Source organism: Polyodon spathula, chromosome 58 (genome assembly GCF_017654505.1).
Source record: "Polyodon spathula isolate WHYD16114869_AA chromosome 58, ASM1765450v1, whole genome shotgun sequence".
Lineage (NCBI taxonomy): Eukaryota > Metazoa > Chordata > Actinopteri > Acipenseriformes > Polyodontidae > Polyodon > Polyodon spathula.
Genome location: NC_054591.1, coordinates 531,754 through 554,032, shown reverse-complemented (window position 1 = coordinate 554,032; position 22,279 = coordinate 531,754). Strand labels below are relative to the sequence as shown.

At 41.1% G+C, this 22,279-nt stretch overlaps 1 protein-coding gene across 1 annotated transcript; it reads right to left on the bottom strand.

The window, feature by feature from the left end:
* Positions 1–511: 511 nt before the first annotated feature.
* On the bottom strand, positions 512–10,673 carry LOC121307760 (glutathione hydrolase 5 proenzyme-like). The gene is made up of 12 exons (XM_041240033.1): positions 10,346–10,673; positions 8,283–8,410; positions 7,739–7,834; positions 7,302–7,488; positions 5,793–5,953; positions 5,068–5,214; positions 4,455–4,576; positions 4,012–4,193; positions 3,321–3,412; positions 3,082–3,194; positions 2,805–2,915; positions 512–2,691 (listed from the first exon to the last, which is right to left on the bottom strand). The coding sequence occupies exons 1-12, from the start codon at positions 10,522–10,524 to the stop codon at positions 2,545–2,547; spliced, it is 1,665 nt and encodes a 554-aa protein (XP_041095967.1). The 5' UTR covers positions 10,525–10,673; the 3' UTR covers positions 512–2,544.
* Positions 10,674–22,279: the final 11,606 nt, after the last annotated feature.

The following is a 22,279-nucleotide window of genomic DNA, read 5'->3' as shown; positions in this document are numbered from 1 at the left end:
GAACTTCAGTCAAACAACCTCTGATCCCCAACTGAGCTCACGAGAATTTGAACCCAGCCTCTGTAGTGTAATCCTGAATCAATTGCACCTCAGAGGAGGGTAAGCATATATTCATTGCCTGAATTATAGATGTCTTAAGTATGAATAGAATTAGTTCATCTATGATGGAAGGTGGTTTAGTTAGATTAGTGTGTCTGACTGAAAGCAGTAACTGGTTTGAATTGTTTCTCGTTTGATTGTTAAAACATTGTTAAAAACGTTGTAATATTATCATTATTGTGCTTCGTTAAATATAGTCTCTCAAAAGGAGACTGTTATCCTAAATACACGTATCATGTCTGTGTTTGTCTCTCGTAATATTTAGTGGATTCAGTGGATTCATTTCACTCAGGCTCAGTGCTTGAAAATTTAGCCACTGGGAGTATTGCTCCCTCCTGAGTTTTACCTTCATAAGACTCGAACGTGACACAAGCAATATGTTTATAATAATAATTTATAAAGCGATAGATGGTGTTGGTGGATCAGGGTTCATCCTGAGTTTCTTCAGCACTCATGTTTTATTTTAGATACATGATGGTTCCACCAAAGCAATTGGTTCAGACAAAATCAGTCTGTTAACTGCTGAAACTCATCAGAGCAGCATTAATACATCGCACAAAAGTCATTAACTGTAGAGGCAGAACAAAGCCAGTAAATAAACAGCAGCAGGTTTATCTAAACAAGTGTAGTTCTGAAACTAGGACTGAATGTCAGGGCACAGCTAATTGCGACTCTTGCATTGTAGTTTTGTAAGAAATGTGAAGTGTTGCTTCATTCGTTTGATCATTACAAAGTACTCTACCTCACTCTACCTCATACATACTGTATGGCTCTGGAAACCTGTATTTATAAGGCTTTATTACACCAGTATGTAATGCAGCCCTGGGCTGTGGAAATAGACTAGTAATCCTGTACAAATTCAACCTAATTAACTGGTCTTTTTATATTGATTTTTATTCTGGTTTAACAGCTTGTTGTTCATGAAACCGTTCCAGACTGTTGCAGGTTTATTTTAATGGTAATGCATTGATATTTAAATGTTTGTCCAACAGCTGCTTTCACAGCGCTAACCTTAGATAAACTAGTTCAAGACCAGTGCAAATCAACCGTCTTTACTTTCCTAAAAGGGTAACCATTAAGGGGGTCTGTGATAAGCAGTGAACAGTGTGTATGTAAATGTGTTATAAAAGATATTACAAGCAACAGTTCTAATTACAGGTTATAGAAATACAGTGTAGCCAGGCATTCAGAAAAATATAGCATAACAATAGCGCTTTACATTTGTAAAGTGTCCTTAACATTTTATTGCAATGCACTGTTATTCCTTGTTAATAATCATCAAGACCTTAGATGATTCTAATATCTAGCTAGACGTCAAAAATGTGTAAAGGCACTGAACTGTTCAGTTATCCACTGACACACAAGCCTCAGTGTGGATTCTGGACTGCAGGGAGGCAAAGCCACTGGTGCGGGATCATGCTAAATGCAAGTGCAGCAATTCATAACTGAAAGGCTGTTTAGAATAAACGTACAGTTCAAGTGCTTGATAAGTCCTACTTTTTTAAAAACCAAGAAAATTGATTTCAGAGCATCTGATGGTCTGGGTCAAAAATAAGTGTTCGAGAGTAACGCTGCTAGAAGGGGGTTGCAGCTTGCTGTCTTTTATAGTTCAAGATGTACTGTTCACCTTTTATCTAACACAATGTTTTACATGTGCGTTCTGTGTACTTACTCGATATACTAATGGGATATTATACTGCGTTCCTGAACCCACATTTATACAAACATATCAACGTTTAAACAAATAAAGCATGTTGGCATGCCACGCAGAGTTAACAGACTCTGCCCGAGATCCTTCTGCCTCTTTAGCATGTGAATGAGCTGTCCCAATGCAAGGCGATACCCCAACGGAAGTGTCAACATTGAGTGGCACAGTATATTTCAGCCAATACCATACTACAGTAGATACAGAACAGGATGCTCACAAAATCATTTGTAGAGACACCTTTAACAAGCTGCATTGCAAGAAACTATACAGCCGACACAGATACAGCAACACAACAGGACAATTACACATCCACAGCACAGTACAGTGTGTACATGGGACTGTGTAGGTCTGTTACCAGATATTCCACAGAATATACGTCAAATTAAAGTGTCTCAACATTTAAACTCTAGAATACACTGGGTGTTGATAACAGCCAGCCTGTATTGGCATATGGGCCAATGTAATATACTGATCCAAATGGATTCTATAATAGAACACGTGTTGAATTCACATTATTGGCGCTCGTGAATGACTCAAGGCTGTAAGGACAGCAGGAGCTGTGCTATTACTTTGTCAGGTGGTAATTATTCCAGCTTGGACTGTCCAATGAGCACAGACCTCCAGGGGAAGAAGGCGAATCACCAAGCCAATGTGCCACCTATACCCCTGACACCTGCAAACCCGAGATGCATGCAGTGTGGCCAGCCTGGTTTTCCAGGGCCAGCCTGGTCAGCTTGTTAATATCCAGCTGCAACGCCCATCTTTCTGGTGTCTGACACTGCAGCGATACAGCCCCTTTGCCTTGATACAGCATTCACCACATTGAAAAAGTGAGCGCTTTCTGTCACCGTGTGGCCCATCGCTCTCAGCTCCTCTTTCACAGTCTGAAAACACAAACATATTAAGAGCTATTTAATCCAACTTTTTTTTCTGTCTACATTTGTTGTGTGGAATCTGCTTTTTGGGGACAGACTAAAAAGACACATTTTGACAGTACCGTGTTGAAGCTCCTCTCAAACTGCACTTCATTCGTCGAGGTCACATGCAACACTGGAGCAGCTATTGCGTCTTTCAAATCATAGCCCAGCCACAGATAATTCATGATAACCTGGGATAAAGTTCAGAAACAAGAGATGGGTTTGATTAACTGGAATGTGTCTTATATTTTGTGGCGGAGCTCTGCACAACTTTCAATAAGCAATAGTAGTTGGTAATAGAGTAGAGCACAATACGTGGATATGAACGAACAGAAATCGCTCTGCGCTTTAGCTGACCTGAGCAGTGCTGCTGGTTATCATACTCCCACCAGACCCACCGATCACCAGCATGGAGTTTCTGCTCTTGTTGACAAACACTAGGGGAGCTACCGATGAAGGAGGCTGTTCTCCTGAAAATAAAACGCCACAAATGATTGTCAGTAGCTCTGGGCAGTTTGATACTAGTTTACTGTGCAGCAGGATAACTATCTCAAATTAAAAAAAAAAAGATTCAAAAGAAGAAGAAAAAAGGTTACCTGGCAGAATGCTTGTATTTTTCCCGCAGAAGTCAGCAAGCTCATTATTGAAAATCACACCCGTCTTTGGAGAATACACCATTGAGCCAAAGCTAGAAAAAGAAGATGTGGCACTTTGAGTACACAGTGCAGTACACTGGCTATATGGAGGAGTGCGTTTTGCTAAGTTCCTTATTACATTTACACAAACATATTCAGGATTTCTTGGATCAATAATACCAACTTCCACCATTGTGGTATTAACTACGGTTCCTCTGTTTAGAGTAGAGGCTGAACCAGCAGTGGTCGGAACCCCGCTTGTGCCAGTGTAAGACACTGCACTGCCGTTACAGATTCTGCCCCCTGTTGGTGAGATGAGAGGAGGTTAAAAGCTCTAAATACATGAATGCAGACGAGCCTGGCTCTTTTGCATAGTGGTTGAGATGCTCGCTTCCATCCTATTACAACAAGGTAACCTAATCTTGACTGGGGTCCCACAGAAAAGAAGGCTAAAGCCCCCTCTACTGACAAGTCCAGAGAGAGGCCCCTTTCTCCTGTGCTCAACTTCATTGGAAGAAATGAGACTTGTGGTCACCTGTTGACCTACGTCACTCGTGATTAGCAAGAGGGTTGCAGTGATGCTCATTCTGATAGGGTGTTCCAAATCAGGGGGAGGAGCTGAAACACTCCCAGCCAACCTCCTGATGCTTACATCTGGTTGATGGTGCTGGTGACAGAGACGGCACTCCCATCCTCTGCGAGGACAGACACGTGTGTGGTGCCCACAGAGTCCCTGCCAGGGGAGCGAGTGTAGTACTGGAGAGGGTGGGTGCGGTCGTCGTCGATCAGCTTTCTAACATTATTGGCAAAACCTTCAGATATCAAGTTGTGGACCTTTACGAAACACAGAAATGAGAATCAGTCAGTCAAAGAGCTATCTGAACACTGCAGATCAGTACAGTGTGCAGGAAAGGGAAAAGTGCATATCACTTTTGCCATGCAGGGAAGATAACTCAGCAGACAAGTCATTAATACAAATCAGTTTAGACACAGAAATGATGAAATGAGTTATTCTCGGTTTTCCTTAACAGTACAACACAAATAAAAACAATTCCCAAAGATGTGAAGCTTGCAGACATTTGACAGGTTACTGACCTCTTCAGCACTCCAGTTGGTTTTTCTCTTCTGGCCATTTCCAAATTTAAGAGCCTCGACGATGCGGTGATAGGTAAGGGTTCTATTCTCTCCCTTCAGAGAGTCGGGAGTTAATCCAAACCCTGGAGGAGAGGCAAGGAAACAAAAGACACACAGCGCATTTCTGAGCAGTTCCTTGGGGAGCAGGGTTTAAAACAACACGTTTACAAAACTGCATCCCCTCCCATGACACGGGGCACTGTTGAAACATCGCCATTCTAAATTGTTCTAAACTGACATTAACAGGTTGCTAATGACAATGACAGGCAGCAAAAAAAATGTCTGGTCTTTGTAATGAATTGGCATCTCTACAGATGAACAAGCTCTACAGATGACAGGCAAGTGCAGATCTTAAGCTGATGTTAGTATTATTAACTCATCAGCTGCTAGGAGAAGACTCATTACATCTTGTATTCCAATAAAAAACTTGCACCCTTAAAAACAAATCCAAAGGGTCTAACAGTCACTGTTAGAAAAGTGGAACAAACACTGCACTGGAGTGAATGGAATATTAAAACTTGTGTTTAAAACCAGGTCCATTCTATTACTGATCTTCCCAAATGCTTGTAGGTACCTTCCATAACTTTGAGTATGAAGCTGAGAACGGCACCCCCTGCTGGCACGGGCGGTATGTACATTAAATAACCACCCATCTCAACTAGCAGGGGATCTTGAATTTTGACTTTGAAGTTTTCAAAGTCTTCAGCAGTCAGAGTTCCGCCTGAAGTGCACAGAAACAAACAGAAAAACCACGCTGCACATTACAAAGGGAACGGCAGTTCTGCCTTGAAACAGCGGCAGGGAACGAACAACTGGATTTGCATTGTAAAATGTATCTAATTAGTTGTCAAAACATTTTTATTGATGCTACTTTGGTAACACTTTACATTAAGTGTCTTTAATAATCATTGTGCAAAATGAAATAATTATCTTGTCTCTGGATCTGCCATGTTTGAGCCCAGTATAGTTCATAACAATATTCGCTCCATAGTCTAACATGCCTCGTGCCACTGTTGTTCGTCACAAGGGATCATCAGATTAAAAAGTAAGCAAATGAGACTAATCTGATTATAGTCTGATCTTCAACACCTGTGCCTGCTTCCGTGTAATGAAAAACAACACGTCAGCCTCAGCAATGACCTCAGTTACCCCATCACAATGCAACTGTCTGCAGGTAAGCTTGCACAGGTGTACAAGGTGAGACTAATAATCGGGAGGGACCTGTTTAGCTCTGTGAATAGGGCCTCCAGTGTTGTGCACTGTTTTGCTCATTGTCTGTACTGTACAGTCCTGAGTTACCTTGGCTCTTTGTGTCTTGGACCATTGCCTCTACTAGCGACCCCTTGTAGAACGCATCAGGCCCTTGCTCAGCAATGAGTTCCAGCGTGTCTGCCAGCTTGGGGTATCGAATTATCTGACCTGCCTTTAAGACTTCCCCTTTGTGATCACAGAACACCGCACTGCACAAAACAAAGTACCAGATTAGTAAGGATATTTAAAAAGACATTCTACTCAAAAGCCAACCAACATGCCCACTCCCTTATAATAGTTCACCATGGTAATTGTGCAGTTTTACTAAGCTTCTCCCATGGCTATACTTTGTATTTACAATACTTTACCCTGGTTTGCCATGTTTATTAATATGCTTTGCCATACCTCTGCTTTTCTTTACAATGATTACCTATGCTTTACCTTGCTTTCACTGTGCTTTATTACACTTTGCTTTCCTTTCACTATGGAAAACGTTTTAAGGGCTAACACAGAAAAGAGGGTGGGCATTGCAGCATGTGGTGTTGGGGGAGATCTCCTGTCCAGGTTCTCAGCTGGTATGGCTTTGGATTATACCTGGGTACAGAACTTATTCATAATATAAAATAGGGCGCTGTGTCTCAGATGTTATTAATCAGTCATTAAGCAGACGCTTGTATCCTGTCATGAGTGACCTAAAAACTTCTCCTCCCTTGTACAATGCACTAGCATCTTTGAGTGTCAGGTGTATGCAGCAGGGCGGTTGTATGTTCCTTCAATAGAACCAGCTTCATTTCTGTGGTATTTCCCCACTGAAGATGGATATGAGAATGCAAACATGGCTAACAAGGTTGGAGTTTTTTACAGATACCAGGCTTTTGAAAACTGTCACCCACACCTGGGATGTGCAGAAATGGATAAAGGAGCCTGTAATGGCTTTTACAGACCCACTGAGAGCAGAGGCTGATCAGGACTTTCACTGCTGCTGGGAACAGAGGTGAAACTGTAACAGTGTTGAATATTGTAATAAATCTGTACTGTGTTTTAAAGGATGTTAGAACCAGCAGCAAAACTACTGCAGCAAACTGTGAGCAGGATACTAAGAGCTGGACCTAGGAAAAATAAGCAGGCACTCATCTAATGTTAAACTTGACTGTGTGCCTTTATTATTGGAATGAAGAACACATCATATTACTCTGATTCATTAAACTTTCAGTAAACTGAGTCTGTGTGATTTGTCTTGATTACGTTGTGTGGACATGCCAATATCTGCAAGTCAGCGCAAGAACTATCCACTTACAGGAGTTCAAAACATCTGTGTCCTCCTAAAACATAAACAGCATGTGGAGTCTGACAAGTCTAAGAGATTTACAGAGACACTCATCGGTTTTATGTCTCAACCAAAGGATGGAGCAGAAGGAGGTTAAGGGACCTCACACACAGTAGCTGACCCAGGAGTTGAACCAGGAACCTCCTGCTAACAAGCCCCTTTCTCTAACCACTGGACCACCAAGCCTCAGATGTTCTGATGCAATAGGCTTGTATGGTCGGCATCCTCACCATAGCGATGAATTTGTAATACTTGAAAGATGTCCGAGGTACATGCCCAGTGTTACAGGGATGGGGAAGCCCTGTCTCGCCAGTCGGATGGCAGGTTGAAACAGAATTCTCCAGGGTAACTTCCCGTACAGTCTGTGTGCCTCTGCGTAGCCTCGGATCTCTCCTGGCACACCCATCCACTGGGAGCCTGGAGTGGCACAAACAGAAAAGACATCAGCGACAGAGGATCAAAGAAGCTGCAGTACCAAAAACAGGGAATGATACTTTAAGTCTGTGTTAACTGTGTTAAATGCTGTTGTAACTGCCTGCCATTGAGATGTGTTATATAGATTGGAGCAGCAGCGCCATCTAGTGAATGGCCATATATTGTCATAAAAACATGGCTATAAAAGACGCTTCTAATCAGATTTGACATTGTGAAGCTTGTGTTACTGTACCTGGCATCAACTGAAAGGTCTTTGGACATTCTCCCAACAGGTCGGGTTTGACGTTTCTCGGGACAGTTTCTCGTGCATTTATTATTTTAACTGTACCTGAAATGCAGAACAGGGCACTGTAAAAGATTATGTATCTATTTCTTTCCAATAAGTCATCTCTTGCATGTTTAATATCCTGTTAGGATTATCTCTTGTTGTGGATGCTTGCATCATCATTAGCCACGCTCATTAACTATTAAACTGCCTAACTGACATGCTGATACACTATTTCATATTATATACCAAGCTAACACTCACTTCTGGGTATGAAAACACCGCTCTATTAGATCATCGATGAACAGTGAAGTTAACATTAAAAACACACACTGCGCATGTATTCTAAAACCACTGCAGTACAACCATATTCAAATGCAAACCAAAAGGAGGTCATTTATCTCTGGACAGGAGACTAGTCTCTCTGTTGCATAAGGATGCAAGCCCGCCCTCTTTCTTTATCCCTCCTTTCTTAATTACTAACACTGTAAAATCAAGCACGTCTATTTACCATCTGCGTTGTAAACGGTGAAAATGACTCCTCCACCAATGCCCATGCTCTGTGGATTCATCAACGAGGTGCACAGGAGAGCTGCAATTGCGCCATCTACTGCCGAACCTCCAATATACAGCATGTCACTGCAAAAGAAAGCCGAATGCAGATTACTCTTCACAGCACCAAAGATCTTCTATATACATGTACAGAGCAAATCTTTGCTAACACACAGATACGAGTTCTCCCAGAACTGCATTTTACGTAGTTTGACGTCGTTGCATTTTGCGAGCCCCAAGGGTTTGAAGCGAGTATATGTCTGTGTGTCTTACTGTAAAAATAATTTCACCCACTTCAGTTTTAACCTACCAGGTGGCTGCACTTTGACCTGTACAATGAGAAAACCGTTATGCCTTATCTATTAAAATAGCGCTATAACCAGCAAAGCGTTTCTGCCCAAGGTAAATAAGGAAAGACTAAATGCCTGTATCGCTTTTACTGTAATTTCAAACACTTATCACAGCCCCAGGTCCCTGTTTCACATGCTTATCATTATCCACAGACGGGCTACAGCAGCAATCGTGGGATAAGTACAAACAACAAATGTAAACTTGAGGCTAGTCATGCCGGGTACGATTACTGCTGACAATACACTGTTCTGTTTGGGAAAGAAAATGTGTATGAAGCTACTTGGACTGGTTGTTTTGTGTACAAAATATTGTTTTTTAAAAGAGGGTAGAAAAAAAGATTAAAAAAAAAAAAGTTTAATTACAAAAACAAAACCCCTTTGCCACGCATATAAAGAAAAGACCCTGCAGAACAATGACTCTGCCAGTGGGCTCCGCGTGAAACGGCTTAACTGAACAATCGTGTCTTAAAGCATTGATACAATGGGACGAGCAAAACAGATCCAGCACATTGTTCTTTCTGCAGTGCAATCTTCCGCGTCGTGCTTGGACAGGTTTCAAAAGGGTTTAAAAAAAAAACTGGCTCGTGAGCAAGATTTATTAACCCATCGGCACCCCTTTAATTAACTGAATTTACCCGCTCTTATTTTTTGTAATATAGTTTTAACTGCAAGGAGGTGCAGTGTGGTTTTTCAGTGTAAATAGCGTTTTATTGGCAGCTATACAGCCGTCACCAGCATGCCCAGACCGACCTGTAACATGTCACAGCTGGAAACAGTGAGCAGAGTTTACCAGCAATACTCAGGACAGTGTCAGTGACAGCGCCAGGATACACAGCACTGAAGGTCGCTTGGAGGGAAGAGCGGATTTGGGATTATACTAATCGTGCTCATGTAGCATTTTTTAATGCACATGGAGTCAAGTGGATTGCTTACTATACTAACCAAGAGAACGATAGCAAAGCACAAGGTCTTTGTAATGCAGAGCTGTGCTCAGTTCGTTTTATCAGGCGCAACAGAAGTGCAGTAGCACTTTTAAATACGTCAGCGCATCAATTGGTTACTCGCATATACAATGCAGCAATGTTCAAATGCATACAGTGCCTCTATTCATAAAGCTTCGACTCGTGGTTTACTTAGAGACAGTTTTTTTTTTTTTTTTTTTTTTTTTTTTTTTTTTTTTTAATTACATTAAAGCTTTATGAATAGTGTCCCGTATTACTAACTTTTTTTTTACAATTTTGGTGTAGGAAAATGCTACACACCTGACTAGAAACCTCTACAGCCACCTCAACGATTTTCTTCATTGAGTATTTTAGAGCGATATCGGCGCTATGCTTTAGAGAGGGAGATCACAGGTTCGCGTCCCACCTGCGCCTGTGAGAATCCCCTGGCTGCGGGAACCGAGATCCTTGCAATACTGTATATTATAGTTTCTGATCTCCCACTTTAAAAATTATATTTGCCGACACCTTTAGTTTTGCTGAATAATTAGCTTCAGCGAAAAATTCCTAAAACAAACACAGGACAATTATTTCCTGTAAAGATGCCTGGGAGGTTGCGCAGGTCTGAACCAGCATACTCTCAGATCACTAAAAGTATTTCAAAGTTCGTTCCAGTGTTGTGTACAGAGTAATATCTTACAGGGCTGAAACATTATACTTTACACACTTACCTGCCGATTTCTGAACAGAGCTCGGAGTCGGCAGCCACAGCAGCATGCCTGAAGCAACCGCGGCCTTTGGGTGAGCGTATGGACTTCACAACCAAAGTGGCGATCAAAGCGACGAACACGGTCACAAACAACAGAGTGAAAAACACAACGCAACAAGCTTTGGTCCGAGTGATCGCCATCTCGTAGGTTGCACACGGTCAGGCGTATATCCAGGCTGGCTGCTGACAGCAGCTTTTATGTTCTCAGTAGAAGGTAGGACACTCCCCCTTGATTAACTATCCACGGAATAAACAACTTCATGGCAGGGAGTTACTTCAAAACCACATTAAAACTGTAATCGTCGTTAGGCGCACCCCGTCACTCAGCTTGAAATATTTCATTTTTTTCAAGCTTTAATAAAGATTAGTCGCTTATTAACATGCTGGGATCTCGTTTTATGTTATAAAATCCAAAAATTAAGACTAATTTAGTTGTTTCACAGAAAAAAAAAAAAAAAAAAAAAAAAAGATTAATCAATTTTACTGTGAACACGTTTCTCAGTGTGATTGAGACACATGAATGACTGAATAGGTATCACTTGAATTCTTAAAGGAGAGTAAACCAGATTTATAATCTTACCTCAATCCATTCGAAATGTGTATAACGTTGCTGTGAAAAAAAAAAAAAAGCTTTATTAAATATCGTTCTTTTCCTTACCGAGCTGTTTAAGCTGTGTTTAAACCACAGCTTGTATGTCTTTGTTGGACGTTCGTTAAGTATATGGGAAAACTACAAAGCGGTGTGTAATTCAATATGTTAACGTAACATTCATTATTCATCAGGTCTCATTCGACTTTATGAAGCAGAATTGTAATTGCATCCTATGGTCGTTGACCATGGCTGCACATCCTTAACATTTTGTCCCGTTTTCTTGCAAGTTCTTGAACACTCGTAGCAGTTGGGTAGCTGCCATGCAAACTGGGGCATGACCTGGTCTCTTACAAAGGCCTCTATTATATTCAATGCACCAGGAAATGAGAGACTGCAGCTCTAGAGTTGGACTAATCTAAGCCTGTTGAATAGTAGTTGAACATCGTGCTGAGGCACGCCTGAAGGGGCAGCCGATGGAAAGGTGATTTGATTATCTAACTACTGTTTTGAACCCAGTGATTATTTTAACAGGTCTAGTGTTAATCTCTTCTTCTGCCGATGAGCTTTAAGACTTGGACTCAATAAATGTCATGCCGTTTAAGTTCAATCATGTGTCATTGTCGTCTTAATTAAACTTTATTAATTATAATTGATAATGACAATGAAAGAATCAAAGTGGTCATCGTGCGAAATTGTGACACTGGCTCTGCCTGGTCTGTCACAATAGTATAAAGAAGGTGGGATCAGCAGTTTAAGGTATCAGATATCACTGGATTTCTGTAGAATCGCAGAGGAGTCTGAACAGGTGTAGAGGATTCCAGGTGGCGTCTGACACGGAGAACAGAGATTCTCATTGAGACGAGGGCTCGTTTGCAAGGGGATCCTGGAAAACAATAAAAGAAGAATAGGAAATACGAACAAAACAATTCAGAACATGTGTGGTTCAAACTCAATACAGAGATCAAGGAATAGAATAAATAAGACAAACTGGCTATTTAACTTCACATACCAGTCACACCAGTGACTATCAATGCAACCAACTTCCCCTAACATTGATCTTCCAACTCGATATGCAACTGTAACTAAACAGCTATGTATGGAGTTCATAACAATGTACATGTATTGTCTTTGAAGTTCAACTAGTTCAGGGGAATTCCAAAAGAAAGCTTCAAATAGTCACTTCTGGATACTGTAAAACTAACTAATAAAAAACTGAAGTTATACTTGACATGATAAGACCTGGTTTAAAGTACATTTGATAAGGAAAGTGATTATCAAATATTTCACCCAGATCTATAAGGTACCCCATGCTGATGCTGTGTATGTGATAATATAAAAAAGAATCACATACAATTCTGTGGCAAACGACTAGAAGTCTTTCTCAGTGCAGAAATTATAAAATATTGCTAAACACAGTCTTATTCACTTTTAAAGAATAATATCAGAATAATCTATTATCATGTGCATCAATTTATGGGAAGATTCTGAAATTACATATTTACTATAGTAACGACATAGAAAGGCGTAATAAAGCATAGGTAAGCATTGTCAAGAATAGCAAGGTATGGTAAAGGATATTAATAATCATAGTAAACCTGGGTAATGCATAGTATACCAAGGAGACACAAGCATGGTAAAAGTACAGAAACACTGTGCTAAACCTTTGCAAGGGTTAAGATAGAGAAAGGGAAGTGGGTAGAGTTCTAGTAATATCTATATCTGTTGAAGGGGATGCATACTGAGGCTCAGGCTGATCTGTACTGTGCACCCCCCCCCCCCCCCCCCCCCCCCCCCCCCCCCCCCCCCCACTGGCATGCATCCATTAGCTATCACCTCTCATAAAGTAGCTGCGTCCTTTGGGTCAAAATTCTGAGAGAAACAGAGGAATTTGGACCAATGGCATCACTTTCAAGTTATAAACACCCAAAGGTTTAGTGGTAGTACAACAGATGCAATCGCTAAGGCAACAGCCATTCCCCCTGAAGTCATATCAGCATTGTCCCTTGGATAACAGCATGGGAGCAACAGAATCCAGGAAGGGAAACATACATAGGCTGAAGTATCTCAATAGTCACCTTAGCTGTTGAATTCAAGAGTGCAGAAATGACCCTGAGTTCTCACAGACTGGTTCACATTCCTGGCCAAATCAGCCGTAAGGGAAACGATCACATGAGTCCTTCCAAATCAAATGAGTCCAAAAACAATAACAAACACAATGCTACACTGTAGAGTCTGGGGAGTACAGTGGAGCTGTGGTACATACATACAGAACACACATCTAACACTATAGAGTCTGGGGAGTACAGTGGAGCTGTGGTACATACATACAGAACACACATCTAACACTATAGAGTCTGAGGAGTACAGTGGAGCTGTGGTACATGCATACACATCCCATTAAACTGGATAACATAGGCATATATCACAGGAAGAAAATTAGGGAAAAAATGTACTCTACTAGGTCAAAAATCGATTTTTGTAGATAAAATCTCAGGGCTTTGCAACAGGCAGCTCCTGTTCCACAAGCAGACAGACACCTGAACTGAGCATGTGTGTTAGTGAGTGATGGCACTCTAGCTTGCTTCTGATTGGAGAAATTCAAGGTGTTACAACAGTACTGTGTTACGCCTGTCCCTGGCCTCCCCTATATACACTTTTATTTCTTTTTTTTTTAAATGCACAATCCTTGCATCCCACCAGATCTAATCTGAAACCAGTTTCAGTGTCTCAGAAAAAAAGCTCTAAAGTTTTCTTTTAAAAGCTAAAAGCATGTTCCTTTTGAAAATGCTTTTTTTAAAACTGGAGATCTGTTAATTAATTTATGATACAACTTGAAAAGGATATTCTTTTGCACATGTACAGAATGTGGGGTATAAGGAGATGCCCTGAAGCCAGTCTGTTTCTATATCTAGAGTAAAGTTTAGAGAACTATGGAAACTTGGTCTTGACATACTTTTGCATAAGCTATTGTGAGGATCAGAATGTGGTTCTTGACTCATGAATACAAAATGTAGCTTTACCACTTATGAAAATAAATGCTAAACAGCGTATGGTGTTTTATCTATGAGAAGATCTGTTGTGTTCATTTTGTGGAAACCATGCCAGCATTAACAGTCATCATAATCCAATGAACATGTGTCTCCAATTTCATTTAAACCACGATCAACTATGCACCACTATCGCTGGATTTATCTTACATTTCAGTCAATTAATTTATCATGCTCTTAAACTGGAACGAAATAAAGCTTTCACTCATTCAAACAGTTTGAGTGACAAACACTTCCTCAAAATGTTCAATTGAAATCATTGTAAATTAAAAAAAAATGATCAAATCATTTAAAATACAAATGTATATAAATAACAGAAATGGTTAAGCAAAACAGAAATATCATTTTGAAAATCTGCAGTAAAATTCTAACTAGTGATTGATACAAGTGCTACTAGAATGTGGAATGCTACATTCACACTAATTTTGTTACAACATACTGACATCTACTGGCAGAGTCAAAGCAGTACAGGCTAGATTCGGCAATCCAGACGAACAGAGCCCCAATTCCAGATTAAAGATCAAATGCTTCCACATTCTAAAACAGGCATGATACGAATCCATCGCATTTAAATGGGGGGTAACAACAAAAGGACTGCAGTGTTTCCACTCTTAAAAGATCGATGTACACACTGGGAGTCTAGAAACTGGATTGTCAATTTACAATTAATTTTGCTGGCGACTAAGGTTCCTCGTAGCTGCTGCATAAAAGTGTTGCAGTGTTTTCTTGTTATTTTAGGGTGTGGGCCAGAACTCAAACTGTCATGTTGTGTTGTCTTTTTGAGATAATAATATATAATATACCCTCGCCTTGTGGCAACACATCATTAAGACCCTCTCTCTCTCTCTCTCTCTCTCTCTCTCTCTCTCTCTCTCTCCACCAAGGTGTTCCATTGTGTGTATATATATATATATATATATATATATATATATATATATATATATATATATATATATGTGTGTGTGGTGTGTGTGTGTGTGTGTGTGTGTTTATAGATTTTCTTTTTAGAAATGATCACTATATCCACCATTCTTTATAAAGGTGTAGAATACGCACACATTTTTATAATTGTAGCCACACCGCTCGGCGCCAATTTAAAACCAGTTTCACAACACTTGCATTACCGCCCTTTACCAGGTGGTGGGGATAAAGTTACATAGATGTCTGCAGCCGCATTTTTCAGCCCGCACTGCTTTCAAAATAACCACAGTCCAAAGACAGAAATATTTATTTTTATAAAAACATAGCAGCATAACCTCAACACAATCGCTTTGTTTCAATCTGACTACTTTGTCAACACTATTCTGTTTTAAAGATCGCTCAACTGCAGTATAATTATTCAGAGAAAGTGGATTCTTAACTAAATATATACTACAGTGTTTCCCTTGTCTGGTGAAATTTAAAAAAATAGAAATAGAAAATTAAATTCTTAATACTGACATTTATCAATGACAGTAGGCGATATTAACACCCGCCTCTGCTCACGAATGATTGGACAGTTGCATAAAACTTGGCAGATATTTGACTCTCTTATTGGTTAAACTTACAGTCGGTACCTGCACCTGAAACAGACACAGTTTATGTCTCACCCAGCTAACTTATGCTTGGGCTCCCGCAGGGACAATGTAGATATTGCATTGGTTGATCGTATCGCAGAAGCCATTCATAAAAGTTTCGTACATACAAGCACAGCATAAGCGAGCAGCGCTGTCAACAGACTGCTGTGGCGCTTTTGTTGGAAAACGTGTTTAAAGCTTTCCTTATTTTCCCGCGCTACGACCCGCCAGAAATGTGTTCACGACCCATAATTTAAGAACTGCTGCCGCGGGCACCATGGCCTGGCTTGGCGGGCACGACTTTGAGGACCACTGCCCTAGCGGCTCGGCTCCAGTGTCGTTCAGATGCAAAGCTGAGGACAAACCACATGTCTCAGGCAACAAGAAAGCGTCACGAATACTTGCAGTAAATCAATAGGCGCTCATATTTAGCCCACAGATAGAGAAACCCTTCTTGGTAACAGGTTTCAGCGCTAAAAATTTCGTTCCTAAATGACCCATCTTTCACTAGAGCAAACATTAATTGGAACGGAAGTGACTATGTATTAATGTTACACATCGGAGTTCAATTGCGTTGCCTCCTGACTCTGCAAAATACGTGGAAGACATACAGTGCCGGGGGGGGGGGGGGGGGGGGGGGGGGGGGGGGGGGGGGGGGGGGGGGGGGGGGCGCGCTCCGGTTCCGCATAGTAAACGTTTTCTGATGTCGACTGCAGCGCGTTTCCACAGAAGCGGTGCCACTGCCAACACAAGACGAGGCAACCCGAGTGAAAATACAAGAACTGCTTTTCTTAAGTGACAGTGTGAGTTTATGTGGACAGGCAGCTGGAGGTGGAAGGGTTAACGCATTGGTGCATTCCGTCGCTCTTCCCTTTCGATTGCTAAAGCATTGCAGGGTGTGCGCTGCCAGCTGCCTTCTGCAGAATGAAGGTCAGAAGAGTATGAAACTGTCACTGACCTTTGAGAGCAGGCATGCTCCAGATTACCTCCCTGGAAAAAAATAATACCCACACCTTGGGAGGCTGATTACCTCTGAGTCGCTTAAAACTAGACATAATGAATATAACGGTCATTAATAGCACGTGGGGGACACATTTAAAATGAGCACTCATCTGGAAAGAAGAGTGAAGATTGAAAAAAAACTGCAACTTTGATTGAAGTGTGTTTTCAGGTGGGTTCCATGACTGTCGCTGTTTGTTTTTCAATCTTCGACTCCCACGCTACATGTACGTGATAGCGGCATTGCAATAGCAGCGTTATAAAGACCGTCTGAAAACGTTTTATTCGGCATAACATTTTCAGTCATCATATACTTCTGCGGAGAATTACTTAACCCAGTGCAACCCACCTGAATGCAACCTTTTCCTTACAGAAGCACAAACACAAGGCTCTGTCTCTTTGCAGCAGTGAGGTGACCTATAAGTGAAGCCCTAGAGAGAGCAGCATTACTCAGAGTGTTTGAAGCACGCTTTGAAGCGAAGGCACCAGTAGGGCCCTCTAGTGTGGGTGTCCTTGGTGTATAGGCTGAGTGTTTACACCTAGCAAATCGCTGCATGTTACACAACTGCATTCAGTACACCTACAGCATGGGGAGTGGGGCTGCCAACAACCCTTCAGGAGCTTGTGCTGCCTCACTCACCCACGTCCGCTCACACTCATGCTTCTGTTGCACAAGAACCGTGGTTTATTGCAAGTTTATTAGAAGTTATCATCAACCTTATATAAGGACTCAGGTTTATTTTTAAGCTACTGATCTGGCTTTGTACAGCCTGGCCTGCAACCTGCTTTTTCAAAGCAAACCTGATTAGAAAAGCACTCCGTACTCCCAAAGTAATATTACAGAAGAAAGTAATATCGTTACAAATGACATGACAGCAATTTATTACTAGGAGACAGTTTCCATCAAAGAAAGAAAAGAAATTGCGAATGGCACCGCTGTACAGCGCCTGTTCTATTGTGATGGAGAGACACTCAAAGAGGAAAGATGTTCAGCAGCTGAGAGAATTTAACACAACAGCCAGCAAGGGGGAACCTGACAGAAGGGTGGAACCAGGAAATAATGTAAATAAAGCAATCGTATTTTAATATAAAACTGGAAATGATTGTGAGGCTCTGCAGCATTAGTCAGGAGTGCTGGGTCATAAAGTAATAAGCATAATAATTGTAAGTCAGAAAGGAGAAGTGTTTTGGGAGCTCTCCAGATGTTATTGGAGTTGGAAGTTATGACAAGTCTTGCCAACTTGGAATGCGCTGGGTTTACAGATGTATTTCGTTTTTTAACGGTCATGTCTAGTGCTATACACCCACGAGGGAACGTTTACATACCTCTAGTTCTGTTTGAAATCACACTTGGCTAACCGATACACGTAGCTCTTATTCAACACAAGGATATGGTGTTTCTGAGTTATTTGAAAAGCAGTTGAAATGTTAGCTTTGTGAATGCCAGTCACACTGCTTCCTTTTAACATGTTAGCAGCCCAACCTATCTGTTTTTAAAACCTGTATTTTCATTCTAGTGGCTGGTTTTCCCCATTACAAAGGGCAAGTGGGTGCATGCATCAAGTCTCAGTATGATGCGTTAAGGGTACATAAGGACTTTTTTTATTTTATTGTGTTATGTGTTCTCATGTGTTGTTACAACTGTTTATGTAAGGTGTGTAATTTTTAATTTTTAATTTTTTTTTTTACATTTTGACCACTTTTTTTATACTCTTAAATTGCATTCCCTGCCTCAAGATGACTTCACATGTAGTTCGGAGAGATCCATGCAGGTACATGGGAAGCCATCTTGAGACAGGGAATGCAGTAAAATAAAAAAGGTCCTTATGTACCCTTTAAGCCTTCACTTTAAATTATTACTGGCTCTAAGTCTGCAACACAACGTGACGTCAAGTCCTCAGATCCTGGTGAAAGCTGTTGTGACCTCTATTACCTTGAGAATTTTTGCTCTGATTAAGTATCAAGAGATCCAATTAAAAAAAAAATGCTTTACTGAAAGCTGTCATTAGTTTTACAAAAAGCAATTAGCTTTGTAACAGTAGTGCATTGTACAAAAAAAACAAAAACATAAATTTAAAACACATCAAGCATTAAGAATCAAGGTTAATTCATACTTTGCAATTAGATGTGCTTTATATATGGTTTGCATCATGTTTTACACACCCTTGCTTTATCATTACCTTGATTTCACTGTGCTGAAGAACTCTTTGAGCCACAGGAATGAACTAAACCAAAAAGATCCAGGGGCTCCACAGAGCATTAGCTAGGTCTACTGCTAAGCCTCGGATATCTTACAAGGTTACAGACAAGCAAACAAACAAACAAACAAACACTGTCTGGCCTGCTAATTACAGTAACATGTTTGTAACTGATTTCAAGTGTTGGATAAGACTAAGCCTGACACCTTTATGTTTTGTATTGTACTTGCATTGGTGATCAACTGTGTCCTTGGTTTGAAATGTAAGAAGTGCATTGTGTTGACTTTGCAATTAGGAGTCTTAATTTACCAGTCAGGTACAGATAATTCCCTAGCTGTTGTACACCTGGCCTCTTTAGATTACAGGGGAGTTTTGTTTGCTTAACACATAACTGAGTTATGATAGCCTATGGTATCAAATGATAAAGGCACAGTGGCACTAAGCTGTTATTTATTGGGTGGCAAGAAAGCTCTCTTAGGACAAGCTGTGCAGCACACATGGACAACTGATCTCTAACTACAGATCGCATTACTTGTACAGAAAGAGGCAGAGATTAAAACTAGATATGGCCACGGAGACAAAAGGCAATACAAAGGAAAATAACCTGAAGTTGCTTCAAGTAATCACTGATGGACTACCTATGGTGAGAGTGGAGGACCCCAATGAGGACGACTCAGCAGGGACTGAATGCCACCAGAGCTGTGAGGGGTCTGATAAAAAAGCCCCCAATACTGAAACAGATCTTGAAGATGCAGGACCAGCAGAGAGTCAGAGGGATTGTGCGTCTGCACAGAGTGCAAGGCAAGTCCGGGTTCATTCGTTGTTTTCTCAAATACGGCACCAAGTAAGAGCCCAGGCGGGCTTGGACTTCCAGAGCAAGGGCATTTTAGATGTTGTTCAAAGAATCACTCGAGGGGAGCGGGAGAAAAACAAAGCAATGGAAGAGGCCGCCAGTCTTGAAACAGAAGAGATCAGTGCAGGGTTTCCAGACCATGCCCCAGGAAAGGATAATGAAACCATAGAAGCTGAGCTGGCCACCTTGAGGGAAGAGGTGACGGTCAACATGGAGGCCTTGAGGAGTGGGTTTAGAAAGGAGATGGACGATTTGAGGGATGAGCTGCGGGCGTACTGTGACATTGCTGTGAAAAGACTGGAGGTGGACCAAAACAAAAGTGTTTCGAAGAAGCAGAAGTCTCTCTCCATGCCCTCGCTAGCCACTGGTAAGAAACGGGTCCTGAACCGCACCATGACCAGCCTCACCCCCCGAGCGGTCATCGCTGCCTCCCTGGGACAGCGCTCCAAGTCCGAGACTCTGGAGTCCAGCACAAAAAGAAGCAGCGATGTGCTCCTCCTGGACACTCCCAATTTTCAAGTGTTGGCATCCCGCAGCGCTAAACCCCCCAAGGGCCCAGGGAGACTACCCCTAGTTAGTCCATCACCACATGGGAACGGCACAACAAAGAAGTTTGGTAAAAACACCCTGCCAACAGCAAGCGCGGAGACTCCAGGAACAAAATATCCCTGATTATAAAACTCCCTGTTTCCAGTGAAACCCCAGAAAGGGATATTGTGATCACTCCACCGGGAAACGTGAAGGAGGTAAATTACACATGGTGTTAGGGTCAGCTAAGTGGGTGGTTATCTACTTCTAGGGCAGTACCTTGAAGGCAGTGTGATCACATGCAAGTAGACACAATTTCCAACGCACAGGCAAACTAATATAGTCCTACGAATGTAAACTGGGTAAAATACTTTCTTACTTTAGTGGTTTAGATGGTTTTTACCATGCTTAACATAATTGTACTCAATTATCTTGAAATGCTACTTTCAGAAACTATTGTAAGGCCCCATGACAGAGTTAATGAAGTTTAACACAAGCTCTTCAGACTTTTCCTTCCTTTAAATAATGTCACTACTGTTGTTATTCTTCTCCATACATTGTATTAATGTGCAGCTTCTGCAATTAAAATAGGATGCCGTTTCTTTTGGTTTGCCTGATATGTAACTTTTCAGCAAATGTACACCTCAGGGTTCTTGTTCAAGATAAAACAAAAGTGATTGATAGATACATTGTTTCAGGTAAAAAAACACTGTTTTGTTTTACAGTACCACCTAAGAATTTAGTTTCATATAAGAAATTCTGGCCAGCCGTTGAATTTTATACACTGTAGTCTTTATTTCCCGTAAGCCCATGCATGCAACAGTACTGGTATATCAATGCAGACTATCCTAGTATATTTCGTACAATTTACAGAGTTCTAAATAGCATGCCATATTCAGATTTGTATGACTTACTTTTCCTGTTCAGCATTTAATACGATAGCCTAATGATTGAGCTTTGTTTCCCTACAATAAAATATATTACCATACAATCTGTTGCCTGACTTCATATATACTGTATGCAGCTCTTCTGCCCAACACAGCCAGCAATGTGAACTTCTAATTAACAGTGTTTGTAGGTAATCCAGAGTCGTGCCTGAAGGGTGAAACGGAGGCCAGCATTCTAAACAGAGCAGCCTGCATCCTTTTGCTAGAGAAAGTGATAGGCGACTGTGATTCATATCTCTTTCATTCCTTTATTTTCAAGTCATTCTAAAACAGCAGGGTTTTGTTGGTTGCCCTCCAGTGTAAAAATCTTTTAAATAGAAAGATGAATACTCGCTGTACATTTCACAGCTAGAACCGTGTGGATTGACCTACTCTTTAACAGAGACAAAGTGTGGCAAGAACAAAAAAACAAAAAAACAAAAAACACCGCACACCACATTCACCAGTAGAAACTTACAAAACATTTTTGTTTGCTGACAAACTTATGTAACAGGACACCTCCCTCGCCTTGCATCAGAGAATTCAAATTCCAACACTGGAACTGTCCAAACTGCATTCAAAACAGATTCCACTAAACTGGGCTGACACATCTACAAACAACGGGTGCAACCCTAAATCTCAACTCCATAAGGAAATAGCCACAAAAGTCAACTGCAATGGAAAAAAAAGGGCTACCCAACTCTTCAAGCTGCTTATTATCATTCCATTGGTACAGTGCCTACTGTTATCTAATCTTCCTCTGCAAGCATGTTTGACAGTCTAGTTTGTTTACGTTCAAGATAGGCTCAAGATAGGCTCTCATTTCCACACGCTGAGAGGAATAGAATCCCACTCACTGATCTGGTAAAACAGCAGCTCTCTTACGCAGTAGGGGAGGTCTTTCTGGTTATTACGGTTTCAGATTTAAAGACGTAATAACCAGGTGGCAGTGATGAAGGTGTTAATGCCTCGCCACTGGTTGATCTTTCTTTAAAGAACAGGGCGGAACCGACCCCCCGAATCTGTTAATTCCTGTGAAAGTGCAGTTCCTGTAATCAATTAGTCTGGTGCTGGTTGATATGTTTATCTGGGGAAGGAGGAAGATAACACATTTAGTGCTAGAGTTTAGTGAAGAAATAAATTCAAACTCCAGGAATGTATATTTTGCCCCCCAGATTACAGTAAAAATCATTCAGG